We start from the raw sequence: 21,827 nt of genomic DNA on the forward strand, positions 1-21,827 counted from the left end.
TTTTTGGGTAATATTTTATATTCAATCAGTGCAATTCGTGTAAATTATATATTCAATCAATACAAAACTTTCTTTTATTCACTGTTATTTCAAACAACCTTTTTGTTTAATTTTAGTGCTAAATTAGTTGACTAATATTTAATAATTTTATCTGACAGTTGAGATGGAGATATGCAGCTGAAACTCAGAGATGGAGCATTGCTTAAAGAATTGAGAATATTGTGTTAAAGAGGGCATATGAAAATGTTTGGAATAAGTGTTAAAGGTGTTCATGGAAAGAGCACTTAGAGAATATTTGAGTGTAACTAAATACTTGTGCTAGTTATTAGGGAATATTTGTGTAAATGTTTAAGAATAAATGTTTGGAATAAGTGTTAAAGGTGTTCATGGAAAAATTATAATGCTTGTGAGCTTTCAACCACAAGTCCAATTGCAACTAAACGATTGTTTGATCAAATTTGACATTATTTTTTTGTTATTTCTAATTTTCAACTGTTCTAATGCTTGTACTTTAGGAAGTATAATGTTGTTTAGTATACTGCTTGGTGGTTCCAATAATATATATAGGATTTTTGAGAAAATATAAGGGTTATGTCCATATTTCATTAATGATTGCGGTACATAAATTGTATCCACAAGCTACCAAAATAAAAATAAAATATGCTCAAGACAGTTGAGCTTAAAATTTGAAAACTTGGAAAAAGTAGAATTTGGAAAAGAAAAAAAAAAGATGGGAAAACAGCCCCAAAAGATGAAAAACAAAATAACGTTCCTTCATTGCTCAATTTGGCGACTTCTGCCTTATCAGTAACTCCACGTGACTTCCAATTTTTACCAGTAATAACTCATACCAGTATGGTATAGTTATTTTCCACCTTTGTAAATTTTTTTTTTTTTTACCAGTGATGATTCCTTTCTCTGACACATGCTTGCGTCCACCTCATATTGTATCAGATGGTACCAGTAACATGCCGGTACCGCCCAGTACAGTAGCCCAGTGGTGTGAAATTGAACATTTCATTTTGGAATCATGGCACACAAAAAAAAAATGCACATTTGAGATAGTACGACATAATCATACAAATAAATCAAAACCAAAACAACACACTAGTACATGAGAAATTAACCCTTAAAATTAACAAAATATTATCAAAAACAGATTTATCAGTTGATCCACTAAAAATCATGAAGTGCCTTATTTCATTTTAGAATCATGGTACACGAACAAATACTCGAGTAACAATTCAACAAAAAGTAAAATTGCAAACTCAGATTAATATAAATTGCAAGAGTTGCATAATTGTTGTTATCACACACAAAACATTATGCTACCGGTCACCAAAATCTACACTGATTTGTACTCATTCTAGCATAACAGTTTCTCTAGATTTGTTACCAAAATGTACACATATTTGTCACCAAAATTTACATCTGTTCTAAAATCTGAAATAGAACTTACATGTGTTCTAAATCTGAAAGGCTTTGAATTTGAGATCTTTTTGCTTTGTGCACCTTGGCCCAGGTTCACTACTGACAGATTCTTCTGAATTTTCAGAGAAAGAAAAATCAGACAAAAGCCAAAAAAGAAAGATAAAGAAGAATAAAATCTATCACAAATGAACTTATTATACCACCATAAACATAAGCTACTGCTATGTCCGTTGGTATGCACATGAAAAAGACTGCAAGCCAAGCTATTTTTTGACAAAACAGAGTTGGGGAACATTTAATTTCTGTAACAGACAAACAATCACCATATATATTGGATATATTGAAAATATTAAACATTATCATACTTTAAAATTTTGTATTTCTGAAATATCTGATCCAGATTTTCTGCATTTATGGTATTTTTTTGTGCATGCACAATTCCAATTTTTTTTTCTTTTTCATTGAATATCTCTTATATAGCGCCAAATTAGCATGTACAAACTTGTGCATAAAGAAAATGAATAATGAACAAATGAGTTTAATTTACCAGTGGACCAAAAATTTCACGCAAAGCCTCAGCCAAGCGAGAGGGGGAGTCACCCAATGCCTAACCCATGTAACAAATTCAAAGAAGCTGCTAACATAATCACTTGGCAGATTTTTCTGAGAAAAATAAATGAACTTGATTTACTTTGAATAATTGTGATTTTCTTACATAAGCTGAGCCAGTGAAAGCTTTCATCTGATTTTCTTACATAAGCTATGCATATCATTGTGCCATACTATTATACCCAAACACATAAAGTGTTATCTTTTCTTTTCTTTTTTTTTCCCGACAATCATCTACTGATATGCTAATAGGCCTATAATATACTATACAATGTTAACTTTATTACTCAAATTAATATTTTCTTATCCACTGACATGCTATTTGATTGTCCTCATATATTTGTTCTAATATCTTATACATCTGCTTGAGCACCTTCATTTTTCACATTTTCTACTCCAAGAGCAAGAGCAAGAGCAAATATAAAAATTACACTCATAATAATTCAAGTATTATATAGTAATACAGAATGAAATTAAGAACCAGACTTAAATATTTTTTGAAGCTGAAACTAACAAAATGGAGTCTGACAAATTTAAATTAAATTAACTTGTAATTGAGTGAGACTACTCTTAACCAATTAAGGGAAGCGTGGAGCAGCTAGCTACCATGGATTTGGGGTAAACCAAATGGGTGCACCTACACGACTGTGGTGTATTTCGGGGGGATAAAAGGTGCTAAATGTTTTCTCACTCGTGTTGAAGATACCCATGTCGATTCTACTCGTGTTGAAGGTACCCATGTCAATTTTTTCAACACATAATCCTTGAGTTACATCTGTAAAATAGATGCTCTTGGTTTTGCATTTGTATTTGCAGCCTGGAACTAATTCATTTGGATTAATAACTATTGAATCATTTGTCCCCAAGAATATTGCAGCCTCACCAATAGTTTTACTCCTGTAAACTTTTTCCTTCTCAAAATCGAGTCGAAGGATGTTAAAATAGCATGTCTTGTAATGCCTTTTTTTAAAAAACCGATTCCACCTCTCAACAAGTAGTAAATTTCCAAAGTAGTTCACTAGGTAACTCTGTAGTGTGGAACGCCTTACCCTTATACGAGGAGATCTAATATCATGCAATTTAGGATCAGGTTGAAAATCCAGGAATAAAAGTGTGTTTTTGGTTACAAAATAGAAATGTTGACCAAAATATATAACATCCTTTATCCCTGGTGCTCTAACCTCCCTTATTACCGTCCATGTTGAATCGCCGGGCTTCCAGAAAGCAGGTATATTGATTGAACCAACCAAGATCATGAGCATGAAATCAGGTCTCTCCTTTGGATCATGAGACAAGATGGCCTTCCGTACAATACCAACCTGAATATCTTCAATACCATGTTCAGCCACATCCCTATAATCCATGAGAGCATTCTCAAACACACTTCTGGAATTTAAACCAACGTTGAAATGAGGGAAGAGTGGTAGCTCATAAAACTCACGAGTGAAAGGGTTTATCAGGATGCCCGTGATTTTGTTATCGATGGCAACAAGCCATCCGTGTGAAGATCCACAGATGTATCGACCGTACAACTCTGGAATGTCCATGGCATAGTGCTTATCTTCTGACAAGTTGTAAAATTTACGTTTACCGGTGCCAGGTTCATCTCCGAGCACCAACCACGGTAGTTGAGGAGCTGGAGAGTGTCGCTTCTGCTTTGCTACTAATCTCCAATTTTTGCACACAGCGCTGAATCGGTGATGATCTGTGAGAGGCAGGAAGCTGGTTATGCGTTCCAGCGCGTCATACGCCATGTCCGACCAACAAGTCATGGCTCCCTGTACAGTTGGTTTATAATTAATTCTTACAATGGAAAAATAAGCAATTAAGTATCATGACAACATATATAGTAACTCTATGAATTTAATTTCTTAATCATCATTGAACAGGGTGTTAATTATTGTGAAAAGCCAACGGAATATTTTTTCTTTTGTAAGATTTGAACAATATGTGATATTGAATATTATAGCACACAAAGATATACTTGAAAAAAATATCAGAAAGAAAGTTATGTGTTCCTGCATGCTGGTAGTGGATATATCCAGAAAAAATAAAATAAAAACAAAATAAAAATAAAACAGACCTTTTTTTTTTGGTTGAAGATAATACAAGGACAAAAATTGGTGCAGGAGATTGATGAGACTAAATAAAATTCTCAAGTAATTGCTAGTTAATTAGTGCGAATCAAAGAGGCGACCGAATTGGTATTTATAAAAGGGGCTGCTACATATTTTCAAAGCACAAATTCAACTATTTTTTGCCTTTTATATTAAATTATGTTATAATTAGGATAGTTAATAATCGCTTATAAGTTGAAAGAAATAAGTGCGAATCTATTTCAATATATTACCTTACCTTTTCATTTCATTGAAATTTCATTCTGATTTAAGAATCTTTATATTGCTCATTTTCTAATTAAGAACGAAAATGAATCAAAAGGGGCCACTATTTTCAAAGCACAAATTTTCAGCTATTTTTACCTTTCTTAAATACTTTTTTATCCTTTGTTTCTAATTAAATCATGTTGCAATTAATAAACTGGTTATAAATTGAAAGAAATATGTGACCGAATATACATGTCTATGGTGCAAACAGATTGGATACGGATCAAAGAGTGCTAAAACCGTATCCATATATTTTTTCCGGATACAGATCGAATATTAATCGGATACGGATACGAATCGAATATTTTTCGGATACAATTACAAATACAAATATAATTCGGATTCCTAATTCAAAATATATATGTTATGTCATTACAAAATATATAGCTATAATTAAAATTCACCGACCATATTTAATTAACTAAAATTCACTCATATAACTATAATTTTAATTGAAATATACCAACACAAAAAATATGCTATCTAAAAGTATAATGCCTTTGAAATTGTATCATTGTCAAATAGCACTTAACTATCATATGTATTTATTAGATTGAACATTATAAAATTTCAGAAATATGCTTAATATTTAGTCTAAAACCTCACTAATTAACAAGATCACAAGACCGCAAATAAAAAAATCTAACAAAAATAGTAGAAATTTTAGTGAATCAAAAGCTAGAATCCAACGACAACAGTCCAAAATTCAGTGGGACAAGGGTAATAATATTCCAACAATAATAATCAAAATCAAATTACCATAGGTCTGTACCTTAGGTCTTTAGTAAGAGAAACTTGACGAACTTGAGAGAAGTACTGTTGAGAGAGGAAGTCGCCAAATTCAGTTAATCGAAGCAACAATTTAAGAATAATTCGTGGAAGTTTTAAGTGACGCTCCGCCACAATGAGAAAAGAAGTCTGACAGTTGCGGAGAAGTAGAATTTATGTCAGATTTTGGAGAGAATTTTATCGGGTTATTACGTATCGGGATCCGTTTCTGAAAATTAAAATCATATCGTGTAGATAAATTATATATTAAAGTTCCAAAATGTGCCTCATGTCAAGTAGAATGGTTTCTGGTACGAATTTCATTTTATTTGAATCAAAATTGCATTTAATTGATTTTCAGAAATTATTTTCAGCTTTTTCTCAAACTGTGCAGAGTATCATTTGTAAATTCAACATCTTTATCTAGGTTTATTGGATGATGTTGAAACCAATTGGAAAAGTTGCTCTACTAATAGTTCTATGAGCCACAGAAAATGTTAATTCTAACTCAAAACTGGCACATGAACACGGGTTCAGCTTATTCGTAAAATTTCAGGTAACATTTAATAGATTTTTACTTTTTTATGCATTGCCAAAAAAAAAATGTAAAAAATGAGGGTAATTTTGTACTTGGGTATCCTCCACCTACAGTACAATTGTCAAGTCCAAATTCATAATAGATTGTAACTGATGTTTTCATAAGAAAAAATGGACAGAATTGCCCCTTAGCTGAGCCAGTGAAAGCTTTCTTCTGATTTTCTTGCATAAGCAATGCATATCATTGTGCCATACAACTATACCCAAACACGTAAGTGTTAACTTTTCTTTCTTTCTTTTTTTCCAACAATCATCTACTGATATGCTAATAGGCCTATAATATACTATACAATGTTAACTTTATTACTTACATTAATATTTTCTTATCCACTGATATGCTCACATGCTATTGCCTATTTGATTGTCCTCGTATATTTGTTCTAATATCTTATACATCTGCTCGAGCACCTTCATTTTTCACATTTTCTACTCCAAGAGCAAGAGCAAGAGCAAAGATAGAAATTACACTCATAATAATTCAAGTATTATACAGTAATACAGAAAGAAATTAAGAACCGGACTTAAATATTTTTTGAAGCTGAAACTAACAAAATGGAGCCTGACAAATTTAAATTAATTAACTTGTAATTGTAATTAAGTAAGACTACTCTTAACCAATTAAGGGAAGCGTGGAGCAGCTAGCTACCATGGATTTGGGGTAAACCAAATGGGTGCACCTACACGACTGTGGTGTATTTCGGGGGGATAAAAGGTGCTAAATGTTTTCTCACTCGTGTTGAAGATACCCATGTCAAATTTTCCAACAAATAATGCTTTAGCTACATCTGTAAAATAGATGCTCTTGGTTTTGCATTTGTATTTGCAGCCTGGAACTAATTCATTTGGATTAATAACTATTGAATCATTTATCCCCACGAATATTGCAGCCTCGCCAATAGTTTTACTCCTGTAAACTTTTTTCTTCTCCAAATCAAGTCGAAGGATGTTAAAATAGCGTGTCTTGGAATGCCATTTTCTAAGAGTCTTGGAATGCCCTTTTTCAAGACATACCCAATCCACCACCCTCTCAACAAGTAGTAAATTTCCAAAGTAGTCCACTAGGTACCTCACTGATGTGGGATCTCTTAGCCTTATATGAAGAGATGTAATATCATGCACTTTAGGATCAGGTTGAAAATCCAGGAATAAAAGTGCGTTATGTTTGGTTACAAAATAAAAATGTCCATAAAAATATATGACATCCTTTATCCTTGGTGCACTTATTACCGTCCAAGATGAATCGCCGGGCTTCCAAAAAGCAGGTACACGCTTCCAACCAACCAAGATCATGAGCGTGAAATCAGGTCTCTCCTTTGGATCATGAGATAAGATGGCCTTCTGTACAATAATAACCTGCAACTTTTCAAAATCCCCATAATCAACGGGAACATTCTGATGGGCCGGTAAACCAAGGTTGTCTTGAGGGAAGAGTGGTAGCTCATAAAATAAACACGAGTGAAAGGGTTTATCAGGATGCCCGTGAGTTTGATATCGATGGCAATAAGCCATCCGTGTGAAGATCCACAGATGTAACGACCGTACAACTCTGGAATGTCCATGGCATAGTGCTTATCTTCTGACAAGTTGTAAAATTTACGTTTACCGGTGCCAGGTTCATCTCCCAGCACCAACCACGGCAGCTGAGGAGCTGGAGAGTGTCGCTTCTGCTTTGCTACTAATCTCCAATTTTTGCACACAGCGCTGAATCGGTGATGATCTGTGAGAGGCAGGAAGCTGGTTATGCGTTCCAGCGCGTCATACGCCATGTCCGACCAACAAGTCATGGCTCCCTGTACAGTAAGTTGGTTTATAATTAATTCTTACAATGGAAAAATAAGCAATTAAGAATCATGACAACATATATACTAACTCTATGAATTTAATTTCTTAATCATCATTGAACAGGGTGTTAATTATTGTGAAAAGCCAACGGAATATTTTTTTTTTGTAAGATTTGAACAATATGTGATATTGAATATTATAGCACACAAAGATATACTTGGAAAAAAATATCACAAAGTTATGTGTTCCTGCATGCTGGCAGAAAGTTGTGTTCCTGCAGTGGATATATCCAGAAAAAATAAAATAAAATTAAAACAGACCTTTTTTCTGGTTGAAGATAACACAAGGACAAAAATTGGTGCAAGAGATTGATGAGATAAAATAAAATCCTCAAGTAATTGCTCATTAATTAGTGCAAATCAAAGAGGCGACCGGATTAGTATTTATAGGAGGCGACAGCAAGGTTACCTAATTATAAAAGGGGCTGCTGCATATTTTCAAAGCACAAATTCAACTATTTTTTGCCTTTCATATTAAATTATGTTATAATTAGGATAGTTAATAATTGCTTATAAGTTGAAAGAAATCAGTGGCCGGATATATGCAAATTTCAATATCGATATTACCTTACCTTTTTATTTCATTCAAATTTCATTCTGATTTAAGAATCTTTATATTGGTCATTTTCTAATTAAGAACGAAAATGAATCAAAAGGGGCCCCACTATTTTCAACGCACAAATTTTCAGCTATTTTTACCTTTCTTAAATACTTTTTTTCCCTTTGTTTCTAATTAAATCATGTGGCAATTAATAAACCAGTTATAAATTGAAAGAAATCTGTAACCGAATATACATGTCTATTTCAATACCTTGTAAAGGTACAAACGGATCGGATAGTGCTAAAACCGTATCCGTATATTTTTTCCGCATATAGATCGGATATTAATCGGATACGGATAAGGATCGAATATTAAACGGATACAGATACGGATACGAATCGAATATTTTTTGGATACAAATACATATACAAATATAATTCGGATTCCTAATTAAAAATATATTTGTTATGTCATTACAAAATATATAGCTATAATTAAAATTCACCTTTGTCAAATAGCACTTAAGTATCATATGCATTTATTAGACTGAACATTATAAAGTTTTAGAAATATGCTTAATATTTAGTCTGAAACCCCATTCCTAAAACAAGATCACAAGACCGCAAATCAAAAAATCCAACAAAAATAGTAGAAATTTAGTGAATCAAAAGCTAGAATCCAACAAAAGCAGTCCAAAATTCAGTGGGACAAGAGTAATAATATTCCAACAATAATAATCAAAATCAAACAACCATAGGTCTGTACCTTATAAGGTCTTAGTAAGAGAAACTTGAGGAACTTGAGAGAAGAAGTACCGTTGAGAGAGGAAGTCGCCAAATTCAGTTAATCGGAGCAGCAATTCAAGAATAATTCGTGGAAGTTTTAAGTGTCGCTCCGCCACAATGAGAGAAGAAGTCCAACAGTTGCTGAGAAGTAGAATACAGAAGTCGAAAGGTCAGATTTCGAAGAGAATTTTACCGGGTTAGTATCGGGTAGGTAATACGGGTCTGATCGGAATGGCCCTTTCTCGCTCAAGCAAGAATCTGAATTGGAATTCATTCTTAATAATCTGATCATAACGACTGAAAGAGGAGAGAAACGAGAATAGAAATGATTCGACGGGATTTCAGGAGCCCCATATCATGCGAAGAAATCACGGGAAAAATTACGGTATTTGGCGAGAATTTGTTCTGCCAGTGTGAAAAGTCCTTTTTACCCTTATCTTCTTTGAGTTGACACAGGAGAGCAATGGAGAGGGAGAGGAATAAAGCTCTGGACTGGGTGTCGGGGCTGGGGAGTAGTGGAGACGGAGAAGGAGAAATTGATGACTTATGGCCTTATGGGGCGGACTGGGAAGCAGGGAAGAAGGAGAGAGGAAGAGAGAGTGCGAATCGACATGTGAAATTTTCAATAACATGCATTGTAATTTTGATGAAAACTATGACCTTTTTTCTTTACCTTCAAATCAATTTTTTTTTTAATTTAATCATTTCAATCATTAAAATTCAATTCTAAATCAATTCTTTTAAACTCTGTTCTATTTAAATGAATTGAACTTTGCTTACATATCTGCTTCTTCTCTGCAAATTTTATCGAGTTAATTAGTATCGTGTAGGTAATATTGAAAGGTCAGATTTTGGAGAGAATCCGTATAAGGTATCCGTATCTGTATCCGTATCTGTTTCTGAAAATTAAAACCGTATCGTGTAGTAATATATGTATCCGTAAAGAGTATTCGTATTAAAAAAAAATCAAATACAAATCCGGACGGATATTATCCGATCCGTTTGCACCCCTATTACCTTGCGTTTACCTTTTTTTTTTCGTTCCAATTTTTTTTTCAGATTTTAGAATATATTCTTCTTTTTTTAAACAAGAATGAAAATAAATTAAAATATAGAGAAAATTATTTTATTTAATTTAAAAAAATTGACAAAATTGTTGAGGGACTTAGATTGAGTATTAAGGCAGGACTAACAAAAATTGATCAAATTGAATCTACGATACCTTAAAAAGACCATTCTAAAATGTCAAACTTTAAGTCATTCATATGATTGATTAATTAACTTTTAAACATTTTTTTTCTTTTACTATGTAATATCTAAAATGAGTTTGTAAAATTATAAACTAATTCATTTGATTGATGAATTAATCCTTAAAAATGAGTTTATTGTTCATACAAACATATGAAGACGATATTACATAATGAAATGTTGCGTTGAATGCAAATTCATGTATCTTTTCTATTTAAAAAAAGAACGCAAATTCATCTTATATGTAAAATTATATTATTACATTGACGTTGGTTTTGAAAATTTATTTTATTTGAGGATGCATTATCAATTTTGAAATAAAATTATTTTCTAATATTTTATATAACCATTCTAAATATGGTTCACAATTTCACATAACTATATCTATTATTTATTTATTTGATGCTAAGTATTTATGTGGAGATCAACTTAATATGTGATTCTTCCTGCACATAATCATGAACATGCCCATAAAATAAATAAAGAAGGATTAAAAAAATCTTAGTGATGAAGTGCATATCATACAAAAAAAATAAGCTACCATATAAAATATATTTCCGAGTGACAAAGCATTTTATATTTTCAAACATGTAAAAAAGATCATGCAATCAAATAGGGCTGATGATATTAAAAGTACTAAATCTTTTATTAACATAACATTATCAATTTTGCAGACGGACGTTGAAATAAGAATAAATAAAAAAATATCAATTTTACTATATAGACAATTTTACTCTTAGTTTCCTTTAAAAATTGATTCTCTATCATATATTACCACAATATTTTTTTTTCTTTAAAGTTATGTTTTATAAAGTATATTATTTTCTTTAGAATATATTTCTCTTTCATATATATTATATGATTATTTTCTTTAAAAAATATATTTACATAATAAGTATCCATTATTTTTTTTTATTGAATCTTTAAGATTTTTCGAGAGAATTAAAACAGTGAACTTTATAATGTTCAGTCTAATAAATGCATATGATACTTAAGTGCTATTTGACAAAGGTGAATTTTAATTATACCTATATATTTTGTAATGACATAACATATATATTTTTAATTAGGAATCCGAATTATATTTGTATATGCATTTGTATCCGAAAAATATTCGATTCGTATCCGTATCTGTATCCGTTTAATATTCGATCCTTATCCGTATCCGATTAATATCCGATCTATATGCGGAAAAAATATACGGATATGGTTTTAGCACTATCCGATCCGTTTGTACCTTTACAAGGTATTGAAATAGACATGTATATTCGGTTTCAATTTATAACTGGTTTATTAATTGCCACATGGTTTAATTAGAAACAAAGGGAAAAAAAGTATTTAAGAAAGGTAAAAATAGCTGAAAATTTGTGCGTTGAAAATAGTGGGGCCCCTTTTGATTCATTTTCGTTCTTAATTAGAAAATGACCAATATAAAGATTCTTAAATCAGAATGAAATTTGAATGAAATAAAAAGGTAAGGTAATATCGATATTGAAATTTGCATATATCCGGCCACTGATTTCTTTCAACTTATAAGCAATTATTAACTATCCTAATTATAACATAATTTAATATGAAAGGCAAAAAATAGTTGAATTTGTGCTTTGAAAATATGCAGCAGCCCCTTTTATAATTAGGTAACCTTGCTGTCGCCTCCTATAAATACTAATCCGGTCGCCTCTTTGATTTGCACTAATTAATGAGCAATTACTTGAGGATTTTATTTTATCTCATCAATCTCTTGCACCAATTTTTGTCCTTGTGTTATCTTCAACCAGAAAAAAGGTCTGTTTTAATTTTATTTTATTTTTTCTGGATATATCCACTGCCAGCATGCAGGAACACAACTTTCTGCCAGCATGCAGGAACACATAACTTTGTGATATTTTTTTCCAAGTATATCTTTGTGTGCTATAATATTCAATATCACATATTGTTCAAATCTTACAAAAAAAAAATATTCCGTTGGCTTTTCACAATAATTAACACCCTGTTCAATGATGATTAAGAAATTAAATTCATAGAGTTAGTATATATGTTGTCATGATTCTTAATTGCTTATTTTTCCATTGTAAGAATTAATTATAAACCAACTTACAGTACAGGGAGCCATGACTTGTTGGTCGGACATGGCGTATGACGCGCTGGAACGCATAACCAGCTTCCTGCCTCTCACAGATCATCACCGATTCAGCGCTGTGTGCAAAAATTGGAGATTAGTAGCAAAGCAGAAGCGACACTCTCCAGCTCCTCAGCTGCCGTGGTTGGTGCTGGGAGATGAACCTGGCACCGGTAAACGTAAATTTTACAACTTGTCAGAAGATAAGCACTATGCCATGGACATTCCAGAGTTGTACGGTCGTTACATATGTGGATCTTCACACGGATGGCTTATTGCCATCGATATCAAACTCACGGGCATCCTGATAAACCCTTTCACTCGTGAGTTTTATGAGCTACCACTCTTCCCTCAAGACAACCTTGGTTTACCGGCCCATCAGAATGTTCCCGTTGATTATGGGGATTTTGAAAAGTTGCAGGTTATTATTGTACAGAAGGCCATCTTATCTCATGATCCAAAGGAGAGACCTGATTTCACGCTCATGATCTTGGTTGGTTGGAAGCGTGTACCTGCTTTTTGGAAGCCCGGCGATTCATCTTGGACGGTAATAAGTGCACCAAGGATAAAGGATGTCATATATTTTTATGGACATTTTTATTTTGTAACCAAACATAACGCACTTTTATTCCTGGATTTTCAACCTGATCCTAAAGTGCATGATATTACATCTCTTCATATAAGGCTAAGAGATCCCACATCAGTGAGGTACCTAGTGGACTACTTTGGAAATTTACTACTTGTTGAGAGGGTGGTGGATTGGGTATGTCTTGAAAAAGGGCATTCCAAGACTCTTAGAAAATGGCATTCCAAGACACGCTATTTTAACATCCTTCGACTTGATTTGGAGAAGAAAAAAGTTTACAGGAGTAAAACTATTGGCGAGGCTGCAATATTCGTGGGGATAAATGATTCAATAGTTATTAATCCAAATGAATTAGTTCCAGGCTGCAAATACAAATGCAAAACCAAGAGCATCTATTTTACAGATGTAGCTAAAGCATTATTTGTTGGAAAATTTGACATGGGTATCTTCAACACGAGTGAGAAAACATTTAGCACCTTTTACCCCCCTGAAATACACCACAGCCGTGTAGGTGCACCCATTTGGTTTACCCCAAATCCATGGTAGCTAGCTGCTCCACGCTTCCCTTAATTGGTTAAGAGTAGTCTTACTTAATTACAATTACAAGTTAATTTAATTTAAATTTGTTATGCTCCATTTTGTTAGTTTCAGCTTCAAAAAAAATTTAAGTCTGGTTCTTAATTTCTTTATGTATTACTATATAATACTTGAATTATTATGAGTGTAATTTCTATCTTTGCTCTTGCTCTTGCTCTTGGAGTATAAAATGTGAAAATGAAGGTGCTCAAGCAAATGTATAAGATATTAGAACAAATATATGAGGACAATCAAATTGCATGTGAGCATATCAGTGGATAAGAAAATATTAATGTAAGTAATAAGAGGAGGGTTCAAATGCCTCCATTTTTAAAAACTTAAATAACTCAAAGTTTAAAACTTAAACGTTCAAATAAAACCGTTAGATGTGATCTATGTTATTTTCTCTATGTGCCAATAAAAAAATATCACATTTTGATTTTGCTTTTATGTGAATCAATAATTTAAAAAATCAACGTCTAGAAATTATCCACATTAGTATACATTTTTACAAGCTCATGATGACAATCAAAATAAAATTGAAATGCTATAATTTTTTACACGGCAAAGCCGGCTGGATGCTGAATTCTTACTAGCTCATATGTGCTCTGTCAAGTTCAAGGAGTGGATCCTTGTACTCGCAACTCTACTTCGTCGTGCTGAGGTAATCTCACCTTTTGTTTTCCTTCGTATTATTTGTATAATTAGGGGGTGGTCGTGCGGAGGGGCAGGTATATGGAGATGGGGTCTGTTCAGCTGGTATAGTAAATTATTTAAAAATTTCTGATTTATGTCCAGGTTTTGGTTGATCTTTTTCAGCATGATTTGCGATTGTGGAAAGCCTATAGCATGACTCTCTAGTAGTGTATTAATGGTCGGGCGGGTACGGGTACCCCGGGTATACCCGGGTACGGGTACGTCTCGGGTACGGATATGACGGGTACTAGGGTATACGGGTACGGGTATACCCGGGTATTTTTTTCAAAAATTATACCCTACCCGTCCTATACCTGTACCCGTGTACCCTTGACGGGTAGGGCGAGTACGGGTATTTTTTTTTTTTTTGCTTTTTTTTATGGTTTTTTTGTTGGTTTTTTTTTTTTGCTTTTTTTTTTTTCTGATTTTTTTGTTGGTTTTTTTGTTGGTTTTTTTTTTCTGATTTTTTTGTTTCTGTTTTTTTGTTGGTTTTTTTTTTTACAGTGTCGTATAAATTTTATTACGTATGTATAATTCGACTTTTAAAATATGAATAATTTAATATCAAATAGTGTGTGTATATATACATAAAATTATCAAGTCACATCTTTATAATTCCTAAATAATTAAAATTTGTAACTTATATATATAAATTATTCTTGCCAAAATTTGTATGTTTAGTCGGCTAAGTACAAATGTATTTATTTATTTTTTTACACGAGTCATTTTATTTTATTTTTAAATTCTCATTCTAATTATATAGTTTCATAATTTATTTATATTTCAAAATTTTTAAAACAATAGAAGTTACCCTCCTCCTTTATTCCGGGTTTGGGACCAGCTATGTAAAATAACATAGGCGGAGTTCTAACTTTTTTTTTGTTAGTAATTCTTCTTTAAAATGAATCATTTAAAAACTAATTGAAATATTTAGAAATTTATAATTTAAAAAATAACGATAAAGACTAAAAGAGGTTAGAAATTTATACCGACACTAGCTATCTAGAAGTTCTCATTCCTATACCATTCTTCGCTCTCTTCCGCACCGTCTGAATCCGAATTAGCCTGGTGCCGCGCCTCGGTACCGCTTTCTTCAGTGTCGACTTCGGATGATGATGCTTCAGGCACATGTTGCCTGCGCTCTTCAGCTTGAATCCAATCTTTCAAGCACACAAGTCTTTCAAAAACATGTGGACCCAACTTATTGCATTTATCGGAGAGGATCATGTTCTCCGAACTGAAACAACTTTTGGAAGGGACGGTTGACACGGGCACGGCAAATACATCGCGGGCCATCATCGCCAATGTTGGAAAGACCCTTTGATGCCTCCTTCACCACGCCATGACGTCAAGTCCATGTTCATTTTCGTTCATCATCGATACATAGGCCACTAGCTCGCTTGTTGTTTGTGGTTCGATCTCCGACTGAAATAAAAAAACAGAAATTAAAAAACAGAAATAAAAAAAAAACAGAAATTAAATCTAACCTATTCAAAATAAATCTAACATTTTTAAAAATAAATCTAACCTATTCAAAATAAATCTAACATTTACAAAAATAAATCTAAAAAACAGAAAATAAATCTAACATATTTAAAAGTAAATCTAACATTTTCAAGAAAAAATCTAAAAAACAGAAATTAAAAAACAGAAATAAAAAAAAACAAAATTTTAAAAACTGAAAATAAATCTAACCTATTCAAAATAAATCTAACATTTAAAAAAAAATCTAACCTATTCAAAACAAATCTAATTACTTCACATATTTTCAAAAATAAATATAACCTATTTTTTAAACCTATGAAAAATAAATCCGAATTTCAAAAATAAAATCTAACATCAAAACAAATTTAATTACTTTACATCTAACAAATCTAGCATAAACTAAATAAATCTAACATATTCAATAAATCTAACAAATCTAATTACTTAACAAATTTAACAAATCTAACATAAAATAAATCTAACAAATATAAATATCTAATTACTTAACATCCAATAAATCTACATAAACTAAATTTACTCTACAAAAATAAATTAATCTAACATGAAATAAATATAACCTTTAAATCTCGCGGAAAAATCTTGCGGAAGGTCCCGAACTTCGTAATTTTGATACCTTCGTAATTCCGTTTGCGTATTTGTAGAAGGAATTAAATGTACAACTATATATTTTTTTAACAATAAATTTAAAATTTGAGAATAATAGAAATTTAGATTAAAAGAATGAGAGAATGAGAATTGAGATGGAGATGTGAAAATGAAGGGAGGAAGAGGGGTATTTAAAGAAATTTTGATTGGAGGAATAAAATTTAAATTTTTAATTTTTAAATTTTTAAAGAATAACAGGAAAAAAAAAAAAATCCCATCCGGTCGGGTCCGGATGGGATGGCACTGGGTGGGAATGAAATTTTTTTGAATTTTGAATTAAAGTGAACAGTAGACGGGTATCGGGTAGGGGTGGTCGGGTAGTCGGGTACGGGTATAGTCGGGTACAGGTATGGTCGGGTAGGGTATGGTCAAGTATTTGTCCAAAAAAACTGATCTGGTCCGTTTTTTGCCCGTACCCGCGTACCCGACCCATACCCGGGCTCGGGCACGGGTACCCCGAGCGGCGGGCACGAGCGGGTAGGGTAGGGTATACCCTTAACGGGTATAATTAATACTCTACTCTCTGGGTCCCCAAATTTAGAATACTCTATTTGTGCTATTATATCACCTTAACATCAATTTTGTTCATTACATGCATATATATGATGCATTATTGGCTAATGCTTTTACAAATTTGAACAGTCACGCGAAGAATTCAGAAAGTACTTGGATCTACTAAATGCGCTGGAAGAGCAGCTGTCATCTGCATGTTACAGATAACCAAGTTCAAAATGGGTCATTGCAAAGTTGACTTGATATTGGTATTGATTGTCAAATTCTGGTCTTGTAGTATTGTATTAAAAAAAAAAGGTTAAAAAAAATGTATATAGCATTAATTTTATTTTTCCTGTCTTCATTTCTTTTTCTTCTTTCAATGTTTATTAATGTGAGTTTCATAAAAAAAAATGTTTATTGTGGTGAGGTGATGAGGAGGTTGTAGCGGCAAATGTCTTTTTTTTTTTATATGTTTGATATACCTTAGTACAACACCGAGCTTATAATAGAATATGAGAGTACCCGGCTTTATCTTTATGCATTAGTTTTAATCATACGTGAATTATGTATAGTACAAGTGCTATCTACCAGTGATTATTTGATGTGGTTTTGAATCTTTTAGTCATTTATTTGTTTTCATTGGAGACTTGTTCATGTCCGTAAGAGGCTGTTTTTTTAATTTTAATTTTATTTTTGTATTTAGTTCCAAGTCTAAAAAAAACAAAAAAAATAGAAATAATCGGCCCAAGTGATGAGAGATAAACAATGATTATTTGATGATAAGAGCGAAGTTGAGATATTGTTTTTATTTATCTGAAGCATTATCTGGTATCCTCCTCCGCTGGCCCGTTGCCTATCTCCTCTCTCCGGGTAAAAGTAGCACCTCTAGACATAACATATATATTTTGAATTAGGAATCCGAATTATATTTGTATTTGTATTCATATCCGAAAAATATTCGATTCGTATCTGTATCCGTTTAATATCCGATCTGTATTTGTATTCGATTAATATCTGATCCGTATCCAGAAAAAATATACGGATACGGTTCTAGCACTATCCGATCTATTTGCACCTCTACAAGGTATTGAAATAGACATGTATATTCGGTCACATATTTCTTTCAATTTATAACTGGTTTATTAATTGCAACATGATTTAATTAGAAACAATGGATTAAAAAAGTATTTAAGAAAGGTAAAAATAGCTGAAAATTTGTGCTTTGAAAATAGTGGCCCTTTTGATTCATTTTTGTTCTTAATTAATTAGAAAATGAGCAATATAAAGATTCTTAAATCAGAATGAAATTTCAATGAAATAAAAGGTAAGGTAATATTGATATTGAAATAGACATATATTCGGCCAGTGATTTCTTTCAACTTATAAGGAATTATTAACTATCCTAATTATAACATAATTTAATATAAAAGGGAAAAAATAGTTGAATTTGTGCTTTGAAAATATGTAGCAGCCTTTTATAATTAGGTAACCTTGCTTTCGCCTCCTATAAATACCAATCCGGTCGCCTCATTGATTCGCACTAATTAATTAGCAATTACTTGAGGATTTTATTTAATCTCATCAATCTCCTGCACCAATTTTTGTCCTTGTGTTATCTTCAACCAAAAAAAAGGTCTGTTTTATTTTTTTTATTTTTTATTTTCTGGATATATCTACTGCCAACATGCTGGAGCACATAACTTTCTGATATTTTTTTCAAGTATATCTTTGTGTGCTATAATATTCAATATCACATATTGTTCAAATCTTTCAAAAAAATATATATATATATTCCGTTGGCTTTTCACAATAATTAACACCCTGTTCAATGATGATTAAGAAATTAAATTCATAGAGTTAGTATATATGTTGTCATGATACTTAATTGCTTATTTTTCCATTGTAAGAATTAATTATAAACCAACTCACAGTACAGGGAGTACAGGGCGTACAACACGCACACTAGCTAGCTAGCCATGACTTGTTGGTCGGACATGGCGTATGACGCGCTGGAACGCATAACCAGCTTCCTGCCTCTCACAGATCATCACCGATTCAGCGCTGTGTGCAAAAATTGGAGATTAGTAGCAAAGCAAAAGCGACACTCTCCAGCTCCTCAGCTGCCGTGGTTGGTGCTGGGAGATGAACCTGGCACCGGTAAACGTAAATTTTACAACTTGTCAGAAGATAAGCACTATGCCATGGACATTCCAGAGTTGTACGGTCGTTACATCTGTGGATCTTCACACGGATGGCTTGTTGCCATCGATATCAAACTCACGGGCATCTTGATAAACCCTTTCACTCATGAGTTTTATGAGCTACCACTCTTCCCTCATTTCAACATTGGTTTAAATGACAGAAGTGTATTTGAGAATGCTCTCATGGATTATAGGGATGTGGCTGAACATGGTATTGAAGGTATTCAGGTTGGTATTGTACGGAAGGCCATCTTATCTCATGATCCGAAGGAGAGACCTGATTTCATGCTCATGATCTTAGCTGGTTCAATCGGTATACCTGCTTTCTGGAAGCCCGGCGATTCATCATGGACGGTAATAAGGGTTAGAGTACCAGGGATAAAGGATGTTATATATTTTGATCAACATTTCTATTTTGTAACCGATCGTAACGCACTTTTTTTCCTAGATTTTGAACCTGATCCTAAAGTGCATGATATTAGATCTCCTTGTATAAGGCTAAGGCGTCACACAGCACAGAGTTACCTAGTGAACTACTTTGGAAATTTACTACTTGTTGAGAGGTGGGATCGGTTCTGTGTTAAAAAAAGGCATTACAAGACATGCTATTTTAACATCCTTCGACTTGATTTTGAGAAGGAAAAAGTTTACAGGAGTAAAACTATTGGTGAGGCTGCAATATTCTTGGGGACAAATGATTCAATAGTTATAAATCCAAATGAATTAGTTCCAGGCTGCAAATACAAATGCAAAACCAAGAGCATCTATTTTACAGATATAACTAGAGCATTATGTGCTGAAAAATTCGATATGGGTATCTTCAACATGAGTGAGAAAACAATTAGCACCTTTTGCCCCCCCGAAATATACCACAGTCGTGTAGGTGCACCCATTTGGTTTACCCCAAATCCATGGTAGCTAGCTGCTCCAAGCTTCCCGAAATATACCACAGTCGTCTTACTTGTAATTAAGTTAGTTTAATTTAATTTTGTCAGGCTCCATTTTGTTAATTTCAGCTTCAAAAAATATTTAAGTCTGGTTCTCAATTTCTCTTTGTATTACTATATAATACTTGAATTATTATCAGTGTAATTTTTATATCTGCTCTTGCTCTTGCTCTTGGAGTAGAAAATGTGAAAAATGAAGGTGCTCAAGCAGATGTATAAGATATTAGAACAAATATATGAGGACAATCAAATAGGCAATAGCATGTGAGCATATCAGTGGATAAGAAAATATTAATGTAAGTAATAAAGTTAACATTGTATAGTATATTATAGGCCTATTAGCATATCAGTAGATGATTGTTGGAAAAAAAGAAAGAAAGAAAAGTTAACATTTACGTGTTTGGGTATAGTTGTATGGCACAATGATATGCATTGCTTATGCAAGAAAATCAGAAGAAAGCTTTCACTGGCTTAGCTAAGGGGCATTTCTGTCCATTTTTTCTTATGAAAACATCAGTTACAATCTATTATGAATTTGGACTTGGCAATTGTACTGTAGGTGGAGGATACCCAAGTACAAAATTACCCTCATTTTTAAAAAAAAAAATTTTGGCAATGCATAAAAAAGTAAAAATCTATTAAATGTTACCTAAAATTTTACGAATAAGCTGAACCCGTGTTCATCTGCCAGTTTTGAGTTAGAATTAACATTTTCTGTGGCTCATAGAACTATTAGTAGAGCAACTTTTCCAATTGGTTTCAGCATCATCCAATAAACCTACATAAAGATGTTGAATTTACAAATGACACTCTGCACAGTTTGCGAAAAAGCTGAAAATAATTTCTGAAAATCAATTAAATGCAATTTTGATTCAAATAAAATGAAATTCGTACCAGAAACCATTCTACTTGACATGAGGCACATTTTGGAACTTTAATATATAATTTATAACTATAAAATGCCTCACAATTATTCAAAGTAAATCAAGTTCATTTATTTTTTTCAGAAAAATCTGCCAAGTGATTATGTTAGCTCCTTAAGTAGGCTTAAGTAGGCATATAGTGTGATTATTTTAACTCCTTTATTAAACAATAACTATATGTCTGATTTGACTTTGAATTTGAAACTCAAGTGTTTAGAACAGATACCCATGTATGTACCTGCCAATTTATAGCTCATTCCATAAAATTCACATGGAAATATACAATTTACAAAACAGCTACTTGAAAATAGATGAGAATTTGATAAAATGATAATTAATACACATAAAAATATATTAAAATAAAAATAAAAATTTATCCTAACTATAAAACAATCTTGTAGACATAAAAATAAGCATAGTTGTGGGCCATGTGTTTGAAATTACAGGAAAGACTACATTTGTGAAGAGCCATCTCACTAGGGAATTTGAGAAGAAATATGAATGTGAGTATTTGAATTTCAATGTTCTTTTCGTTTCTTTCATTTCTTTGTTGTTTCAAGTACATATTCAAATTTTGATCCTGGATTATAATTCTTACAGCTACGCTTGGATTTTCACACAAATTGTGAGAAGATTCGGTTCTATTACTGGGATACTGCTGGCAATCATCATGTTTGAAGCCTCCAAGTAATCAGCTGAGTTCCAAGGAAATATAGAACATTAGCAACTTCAAGCCATGTCAGAGCCAAAAGGCAGCAACATTTCAGACCAAAGGAGTTGCTCTCTGTACCAAATTCTAGATCTTCGATAGTGTGTATAGAGAGAAAATATATTTGGGACATTGTTGTTGGAAAATTTAAACTGTTGTTTGTTTTGTTAATGTAATATTATAATTTTATGACATAATTATCCTTTTTGTAACTTGCATG

At 32.5% G+C, this 21,827-nt stretch overlaps 3 protein-coding genes and 1 long non-coding RNA gene across 5 annotated transcripts in view; 3 read left to right on the plus strand and 1 right to left on the minus strand.

The window, feature by feature from the left end:
* Nucleotides 1-21,827, plus strand: part of LOC144553435 (F-box/kelch-repeat protein At1g57790-like) — a 48,873-nt gene that overhangs the window by 17,927 nt on the left and 9,119 nt on the right. The window contains exon 13 of one of the 2 annotated variants that reach the window (XM_078301600.1): nt 17,143-17,298. The gene's annotated coding sequence lies outside the window, so the exon portion shown is untranslated. Of the gene's footprint in view, nt 1-14,283; nt 14,348-17,142; nt 17,299-21,827 lie in introns of those variants that run through there. The other variant, XM_078301601.1, reaches the window with a different exon arrangement.
* LOC144553442 (uncharacterized) lies at nt 6,246-9,527 on the minus strand. Its single transcript, XR_013511373.1, has 2 exons — nt 8,987-9,527; nt 6,246-7,579 (listed from the first exon to the last, which is right to left on the minus strand). It is a non-coding gene; the product is annotated as an uncharacterized LOC144553442 (long non-coding RNA).
* Nucleotides 12,334-13,455, plus strand: LOC144553265 (F-box only protein 7-like). The gene has a single exon (XM_078301363.1). The coding sequence runs from the start codon at nt 12,334-12,336 to the stop codon at nt 13,453-13,455; it is 1,122 nt and encodes a 373-aa protein (XP_078157489.1).
* On the plus strand, nt 18,822-21,822 carry LOC144553266 (uncharacterized). The gene is made up of 2 exons (XM_078301364.1): nt 18,822-19,382; nt 21,499-21,822. Exons 1-2 carry the CDS (start codon nt 18,822-18,824, stop codon nt 21,574-21,576), a joined length of 639 nt encoding a protein of 212 aa, XP_078157490.1. The 3' UTR covers nt 21,577-21,822.

The sequence above is a fragment of the Carex rostrata genome, chromosome 4 (genome assembly GCF_964058835.1).
Source record: "Carex rostrata chromosome 4, lpCarRost1.2, whole genome shotgun sequence".
In the NCBI taxonomy this organism is placed as follows: domain Eukaryota; kingdom Viridiplantae; phylum Streptophyta; class Magnoliopsida; order Poales; family Cyperaceae; genus Carex; species Carex rostrata.